We start from the raw sequence: 9359 nt of genomic DNA, 5'->3' as shown, positions 1-9359 counted from the left end.
TCAACTCTCTCAAAAATGATGGAATCTGTATAATTTGAGAATGCAAAACTGACAAACCACTTTTACGTCCAGCTTATACATGTCTATTCTGGGTATAGGGACATATGTGAAAGGTACAGGCCGACTAGATTTCTTTTTGAAAGGAAAAAAAGGTAACACAACAACTCTCTCCAAAATCTTCGACGTTTTGTAAGTTTGTCTGCAAGGAGTTTCATCTGAAGAGGAGGAAGTAATGGAATATGACTACTGATGCAATTGTGACCTTTCTTATTGCTGCTTGCATGTTTTCAGCTTCGCTATGGCATTACTCATACAGTATTGTCCACAATTCAATTCTTTCAATTTTCAAAGGAAAGACAAATAATTTCAAGAATAAAGTTATGAACTTTTCTTCATTCAAATCCTTCCATCAGATTTCATTTTTCATTTCAATGGCGGTAGGGTCTCTCAAAACATATTTACTTACCTAGTTTTTTTCTTGTTTTCTAAATCTGCCTGAATATAAATTAATAAAACGTCTTTTTTAATCTTTTTTTTTTCTTATTTGTTCCAGCCTTGGCATTTCTGCCATTGGAACTCGGCTTTATACTCTCCCTCCCACTCTCTCTGTACAAACAGTCTAAAAACTACTTCCTTTTTTTATGATCCCACACGGTTGAAGCTCAAAGCCAACATGTGCCCCCTAAACATAGAGAGAAACGAAACAAAGATAGTTTCTTTCTCTACCTCCCTCTCTCTAATCGATTTTGCTTACTCCCATGCGATTAGCACCTGTATTCCTGAATCCATCAGTAGCTTGTTGCATACACAAACCTAACCCTATTCCACTTGGCATTTGATGATTTTGTTGCTGAAACTGCTGCTGTTGTTGATAATGTCGCTGCTGTTGCTGCTGAAATTGTTGCTGTTCAATCCCTACCATATAGTTCCTCACCTCCGCTTTAATCATCTCCTGCATCACTCCCAACAACTCCTGACTAAACGGCACAAACACCTTATCTTGCTGTTCTGCTGCAGCTTCCTGATTTAAAGGAGCACGTTGAAACGACACCGCCGCAGCCTGAGGCGGCGGTGGTGGAGGTGGCGGAATCTGCATAGCAACAGGAAGCATCTGGAACGGATTCTTCAACTGAGTTGACTCGGCCGAACGATTAGAAAACTCGGTCAAGTCAACTCCGGGAAGCGAAAGGCTGAGGGAAGTCGGCGGATCATCGGAAGGAGATGACGTGTCAATAGACGGCGGCGGAAACACACCGCCGGCTCTGGCGACAGGCTTGAATAAGTGAGATTGAGACGATGAAGTGACATGAAGGCTCGAATCACTGTCCGAACCCGACGGGCTACCGGGACTGAAATGGAAACCGGACACCGGCATGGCGGATCCGGCACTAACAGATCTCTTTAACGGCGGCTGTTGATTTTGAAAAATTTGATCGGCGAGTTCGTTACCTTCATCAGCACTAAGAGAGGAGGACTTCCTCTTCAAGGTAGAGTTCCAGTGGTTCTTAATGGCGTTATCGGTTCGTCCATTAAGAAGTCGGGCTATAGTAGCCCATTTATTCCCAAACCGAGCATGGGCCCGAATAATGGTCTCATCTTCTTCGGGAGTAAAAGCCCGATGCTCTACTTGTGGAGATAACTGATTGCACCACCTTAACCGGCATGATTTACCGGATCTTCCAGGTATGGATTTGCTAATAAGAGACCAATTTCGTGGTCCATGTTTATGAACGAGCTGCTGTAGAAGGTCGTCTTCTTCGGGGCTCCATGGACCTTTAACCCGATCCATATCTTTCTTAGAACTGTTACTGCTATTTGCCATTTTTGTGTTGTATGTGTGTTTTAGAAGAGGAAACGTGAAGAAGCGGAGAGTTATATATGGGAGAAGAGGGTATAAAAGGGAAAAGGGATGACCGGTAAAGCCGGTAAGTGGGGAAGAGTTGTAAGCGTTATGGGCACCGATTGATTTTCTTAATTTTTTTTTTTGAAAAAGGAGGGATAGGGAAAGCGGTTGAAAATTAGAGATGGAATACAGCTGTAAACAGGGACACGCGTCATAAAGAAAGATTACACTGATTTACACAATAACAGATGGAAGGGGTTGTGTGTAGGCTCCTGTTTTCAGTTTTAGGGAGGCCGTTCCTCCTCTTTTTCTATAAGCTGCGTCTGCATTACTCTTCTTTTTTTCCACTCACCCCCCAAGGAGATTTGTTTGGTTCTAATGGAAACAAACAAAATTGAAAATGTAACAGAGTCAGAGGTTGTTACCTGGTAATTTGGGTGCCACTCTGTAGGAATAACAACAAGCAAAATGGGGAACACAAATTTTAACTTCAAGTCAGATTAATAGTGCTGAAAATGTTTCATTTTTTTTTCTTCCTTAAGATAGATTTTTACTTGATCCATTAAGTTGAACTGAATAGGTCGATTAAATTAGTAACACTTGAGGTTCTTTTTGTACGTAGAAATATCATATTAAATTTTTTAATTATTCCACCACACTTCCTAGTGTTTATTTAAAAGGCTTGCATTGAATGAGCTGGTAAATGTATCCCAGTTAAAGAAACTCATTATTCATACACAGTAAATCAGTTAAAGAATGATGAAAATCCTCTGTAGATTTAAAACTTTATTAAAGAGAAATAAAGCAAGTGACTTGTAACTGAAATCATGATACATTTATTTATTTTTAATTAAAATAAGTATGGGTGTGAGTGGAAGAGAGAGAGAGAGAGAGAGAAGATTAGGGTAACGGTTGAGGAGATGATTGAAAAGACAAAGAAGAAATAGAAAGAGAGTGAGGCCATCAGCTTTGACTGAAAGCGAGCAGAAACTGCAGTTGACAGCCTGGAGAGCATATAACTTTTTTTTTCTTTTTTATGGGGATGGGATATTTATCTACCCACTCCTTTAATTCTTTCTTTTTTTTCTTTTCAACCCCTGAAAATGAAACGGCCGCACGGACGTGCTGAGCTGGCACTAAACGACAACTTTGGTCGCCGAATCGGAAGGCGGATCATTACTACAATCCTGTCAGTCCAGCCTGTTTTCTTATTTTTTTTATTCTTAAACCCCTTCAACTTCCCTCAATATACATATCCCTCCTTTCATTCTAATTGCAACTCCAACGGCCTTTGTCCCAACTCTTATCACCATCAAAACCTGCTACTACCCGTCAATCGGTCACCGCCTCTTTTTAATACAGGAAATTATTTATTTAAATTGACTCATTTATCAAGCAATAAACGCATTAATATTCTTTTTTAATAAAAATCAAAGAAATCTAGCATTTAAGCTTTACGGGAACTTTTATTATGCAGACTAAATTATTTTGGGATTATAATAACAATAACATGCTCAATATATTTTTAAATGTGAGGTATTCTTGGATTATAGTCCTAAAATTATGATCTCTCGACTAATTTATCTTACCTGGGAGATTAGATAAAATAACCTCAAGTTTGATGAATAAGGTGGATACTCAGGATTAAGTTTGGTATTATATTAATACTATCTTTGGTTTGACGGTATAAATTTAACTTGTGACGTACTTATTCGTTAGACACAGTGTAAATTTAATCTCACACTTTATTCCACCTTATCCCCATACCGAACAACCTCTATAGATTTAACATTTAAGTTTCTTAGTATTAAACTAATTATATTTTTAATGTTATGAGTTCAGATCCACTATGTGTAGTAATTGTACTGAATTTTTACACTTCAATTTATACTCTATATCAAAAAGATTAAGTTCAGATAAATTAGTACTGTAACACTACATCCCGCTGAGTATAAGATATACATTAAAATTATAGACAATTTACATATATTTAGTTAATTTTATATTAATTTATCAGTTAACTAAAATACTTAACACATAAGTTGGGTAGGAAAAATTTGTTCCTATAAAGATGTGCATGAAACCGTCCTTTCCGCATAAAGTATACCTGTACGGATCAGGTAACCCACGCTCTCATACACGCTTCCCAAAAACACTGGTCACTTTCCTACGACCTTCCTTCTCATCCACTTTCTCTTTATTTAAATGAAACTTTGAGTAATCTCTATTATAGGACCCTAGATTTTAGTGTGAATACTGAAACGGGTAAAGGATTTAGATTAAAAAATTAGTAAAATAGAATATAGTAATAAAAAACAAAAATAAAAAAGTGGGAGAGGGCAGGGCAGAGATAATAATAAATGAGAAAGATAGGAGAGAGGAGATATGCGTATCCGTTTCTGTTACTCGTACGTCGTACCTACTACCTAATGCCCAGCTGTTTGGCATGGCTGTTGGGTTGTAGTCCCCCATCTCTAATATTATCTCTTTCTCTTCTCCTTCTAACAAAATTCCTTCAATACTTGTTCGTCGGTTGTTATAAATTTTAGCAAATAATTATATACTATCTTTTTTGGATTATTCTTTTTCGTCAATGAATTTTAGTACACTCGATCAGTTGTAACCTTTGTCTCTCTAATTGATAGCATATCTAAAGAATAATAACTTCAAGATTTATTTTTCATATCTTTATGTTTTTCTTCAGAGACAAAATCAGGATTTTAAAGGTTATCGATTCTAATTATATCATCCAACCCTAACTCGTTTTAATTATTAAATTTTCAATTAAATATTTTACATATTTAAAGTTACTGTATTTATTTAAACACGTAGCTACTACACCACCCCCGCCTCTGCCTTTCTTTATCGAAATATACAGAAAGTTCAACATTCAAAACAATATAATGTTCTAGCTAAATTAACATTGCATCTCCTTCTACCTGGCCGAAAAATATTTTTGATATAGACAAGCCACGTCAGAACCATGATAGCCTTCGTCGGCTGCCATGTGCTATCAGTAAGGTCTCCACAAATATCTGCCCCAGGTAGAAGTAGCCTCGAAGTGATGAAGGGTGTGGTCGAAGAGTTAGCAAAAATCAAGATCGTGAAGTCATCATAGTTCAAGGTCGAGGCCGAGCATCTTAGACAGAGTTATAACGACTAGTTTTAAGATAGGACACAAAAGAGAATATTCTAGTAGATATTCTCTACACATGTACTATTAGGGTTTCTAGGAACATGTTCCCTGTAAATAGAAAGAGACACTATGATAGGGGAGAGGAGATTTCATTTGTTAAAAATACACTGACTTTACAGAGAGAATCTGTTCCTATTGCAAGCATACAAAAGATTCTTGTCTACCATTTTCACTGGATCCAAGTAACAACCTAAGTGTTCAAAGGTTTATCAACCATTCATCATTGTGAGAGAGAATATTCACTTATTCATCCCTTTTTGGGTGACTCACACGTTTTATTGACTTAAATGCCACTTATTGCTATTTATCAATTTAATGCCATATTCCATCTTGTTGGATTATTGAATATTGTTATTACTGCTTATATTCATTGCCATCCGAAAGATTATACAAGTTATTTGTCACAACACCGATAGCTTTATCTTTAGGATATTATTATTAGCTAAGATTAACTTTTCTTTATTTAAATCTAATTGGTTGAACCGAGATCTATATTTTTGGTCAAACAGTTTGGCCCCATATGTGGGAAATTCTTAGTTAGTTTTGTAGTTTCCTTTAGATCTACAGCTAACGTGAGTCACTAACCTCACAAACCCCAAGGTCTTTCTCTTTCTTTGCACATATAAAAACCTACATGGTAGGTAACTAAGGAGAGAGGACAAATGTAACAGGTGATTTCCTCTGCAATCTCATGAACGCTATCAATGAGAGCTGCGAAATATTAAGCGAGGACGACGCCCACTGCCTCCCCCAAGAGCGAGAAGTTGCCTCCCCCCATTATAGCATAACGAATCCCCACCATCGGGACCGTGATGACGCCAAACATCACACTTGCTAGGCAAGCCAACGTTAGAGTTTTATTAGCCGATTTCGTTACGTTTCAGTGATTAACAATAAGCTTTAGTGATCAACAATAAACAAGCTAAAATAAATTAAAATGAATGCGGAAGTAAATACATAGCCACTTTGATTATATACTATTACTACCCAGAATCCGGTGTCATAATCCACGAACATTCTAAGATTTTACTACAAGCATTTGTCCAAAAGAAAATATAACTGTTTACAAAATAAGGAAAATAGTAAAGTATGGAATATAGAAGGGGACGCCTGGGCCTACGACACCAACATGACTACCTTAGGTCTCCAAGCAAGTGAATCCTACAGCCAACCTCTCGATCAGAACGAACCTGCTCCAAAATTTGCACAGGAAGTGCAGAGTGCAGTATTAGTACAAGCGACCCCATGTACTGGTAAGTGCCGAGCCTAACCTCGACGAGGTAGTGACGAGGCTACGGCGGGGCAATCACAATATAACCTGCATACAGTGTATAATAAAAGCAGAAAGAAAGGCAGGATAAAATAGAGCAGTAGCTTGCAAGGAATGAATACAAATCTCGAAGCATATCATCAGTGCTCAGCTATTACCAATCCTTAAGTGCAATTTAAGACTACCGTTCAACTAACATAGTCAAGGAAAAATATAAGCATAAAGGTTGTTGCGGCTTGCAACCCGATCCCACCATATCAAAATAAACACAATCACAGTTCACCCTTATTTCACCACAATCCACCCTTATTACACCTGTTGCGGCGTGTAACCCGATCCCGCCGTACATAGCATTTCACCCTTATTCCTTCTCAATATATCACCCTTATTCCACCTGTCGCGGTACGCAACTCGATCCCACCATATAAACATCACTTACTCAACAAGTACATAAATTACACAATTCAAATCACATAACTCATCACAAGGCTCAACTTCAAACCAAAACATTTAGGAAGATTATACAATATGAGGCTTTACACAAGTAATACTACTCAGAGAGACCAATCCATAATATGCCTTGAAAGTACCAATAACCAGCTCAAACAAATAATAGGAGACAACGAAGCTATGAATGAACTAATACTTTCAACAAGAGATACAATGTCTAACAAGTAGCAATACAAGTAAAGCATGGAGCAGTGAAGGCAGGAAAAGACAATATAAGAAGAACGGGAAGGAAAAAGGCAAAACAGATAAACTGGCGGCGCATAGATACTCGTCACCTCACCTATACGACGCTCACATGGATTTCATATAGCAAATAAGTCAAGGGTTCCTAATCCCTCGAGTCAAAGTTAGACACGACACTTACCTCGCTCAGCGGGCCACTCAATGCTCAATTACCATTTTTCCTATAGTATCCACCTCCAAACCACTCGTATCTAGCCACAAATAACCCAATAACATTAATTATTGCTAAAGGAACCAACTACAATGCATAAATTTAGATTTCTCAAACTTTCCCCCAAAAAGTCAAAAATCGATCTCGCGCCCGCTTGGTCAAAATTCGAAGTTCAGACCAAAATCCATTTACCCATTCACCCCCGAGACCGGATATACAATTAGTTTTGGAATCCGACCTCAAACTGAGGTCTAAATCCCAATTTGAAACCCCCCCCCCCCTATTCTTCCTAAATCCCTAGTTTGCTACCATGAAAGAACAAAGATTAGGGCTAGGAATTCAATGGGTGATGATAGAAATGGAAGAAAATGAGTTAAAGAGTACAACACGGCTCAATTAGCCTACGCGTTCACGAGATACTCTTCACGTTCGTGAAGGCTTATTCCCACCAGCCTACGCATTCGCGAGCCATGTGCCGCGTTCATGAAGAGTATAGGTCACTTCCCCTCCCTCAGGTCCCATGCCTACGCGTTCACGAGAGGCTGGTCGCGTTCGCGAAGGGTAATGCCCCCAATGCTCCGCGTTCGCGACCAAACCTTCGCGTTCGCGAAGAAGAAAGTCACCCTGACCCCATTTTACCTTTTGCGTTCGCGAGAGTACCTCCGCGAATGCGATGAAGGGTATACCAGATAACAACTGAAGCCAAAACCCAGATTTTTTCTAAGTTTCAAAACATCCCGTAGCCTATCCGTAACTCACCCGAGCCCTCGAGGCTCCAAACCAAACATGCAGACAAGTCCTAAAATATCATACGAACTTGCTCGCGCGATCAAATCGCCAAAATAATACCTAGAACTACGAATTTAGCACCAAATAGAATGAAATTTTCAAGAAAGCTTTAAAACTTCTAACTTCACAACCAGACGTCCGAATCACGTCAAACCAACTTCGTTTCTCACCAAATTTCGCAAACAAGTCTTAAATATCATAATGAGCCTGTACCGGGCTCCGAAACCAAAATACGGACCCGATACCAACAAGATCAAACATTAACCAATTCATAAAACCATTAGATTTCAGTCTTTCAATTTTTAACAAAAATTCATATCTCGAGATAGGGACCTCGGAATTCAATTCCGGGCATACGCCCAGTTCCCATATTTTATTACGGACCCACCAGGACCGTCCAAACACAGGTCCGGGTCCGTTTACTCAAAACATTGACCGAGGATAACTAATAATCAACTTTTAAGTAAAAATTATTATCCTCATCAACTTTCAACATAAAAGTTTTCCGAAAACACAATCGAGGAGGGTAAAATGAGATTTTAAAGGCTTAAGAGCGCAGAATCGAGTTCTAAAATATAAGATGACCTTTTGGGTCATCACATTCTCTACCTCTAAAATAATCGTTCGTCCTCGAATGGACATAGAAAAGTACCTGAGCTGGTGAAAAGGTAGGGATATCTGCTTCGCATATCGGACTCGGACTCTCAGGTAGCTTCCTTAACATGCTGACATCTCCACTACACTCGAACTGAAAGATAACTCTTCGACCTCAACCGATGAACCTGCCGGTTAGAATAGGTACATGTTCCTCCTCTTAGGTCAAATCCTCGTCCAACTGGACAGTGCTGAAATCTAACACGTAGGGTAGATCGTTGTGATACTTTCGAAGCATGGACACATGGAACACCAGATGGACTGCTGATAAATCAGGTGGCAACTCAAGTCTGTAGGCCACCTCTTCCACTCGCTCAAGGATCTCAAAAGGCCCGATGTACCTAGGGCTCAACTTGCCCTTCTTTCCAAACCTCATTACACCCTTCATGGGTGATACCCGAAGCAACACTCTCTCTCCGAAAATGAATGCCGCATCACGAACCCTACGGTCGGCATAACTCTTCTGCCTGGACTGAGCTGTGCGAAGTCTATTGTGAATGATCTTAACCTTATCCAAGGCATCCTATACCAAATCTGTACCTAATAATCGAGCCTCCTACCGGCTCAAACCATCCAACCGGCGATCGACACCGTCTACCATATAATGCCTCATAGGGAGCCATCCGGATGCTCGACTGATAGTTGTTATTCTAGGCGAACTCTGAAAGGGGCAAGAACTGATCCCACGATCCTCCAAAGTCTA

The 9359-nt window shown here is 39.3% G+C and overlaps 1 protein-coding gene across 1 annotated transcript; it reads right to left on the bottom strand.

The window, feature by feature from the left end:
- Positions 1-364: 364 nt before the first annotated feature.
- LOC109209630 (transcription factor MYB44-like) lies at positions 365-1874 on the bottom strand. Its single transcript, XM_019372938.1, has one exon. It carries the CDS (start codon positions 1820-1822, stop codon positions 737-739), a length of 1086 nt encoding a protein of 361 aa, XP_019228483.1. The 5' UTR covers positions 1823-1874; the 3' UTR covers positions 365-736.
- Positions 1875-9359: the final 7485 nt, after the last annotated feature.

Source organism: Nicotiana attenuata, unplaced genomic scaffold, assembly GCF_001879085.1.
Source record: "Nicotiana attenuata strain UT unplaced genomic scaffold, NIATTr2, whole genome shotgun sequence".
NCBI classification, from domain to species: domain Eukaryota; kingdom Viridiplantae; phylum Streptophyta; class Magnoliopsida; order Solanales; family Solanaceae; genus Nicotiana; species Nicotiana attenuata.
The sequence above is the reverse complement of the archived record's forward strand: the minus strand, read 5'-3'. Positions and strand labels throughout refer to the sequence as shown.

Coding starts and splice junctions, on each gene's coding strand:
- LOC109209630 (XM_019372938.1), bottom strand. CDS start 1,822: ATGGCAAATAGCAGTAACAGTTCTAAGAAAGATATGGATCGGGTTAAA.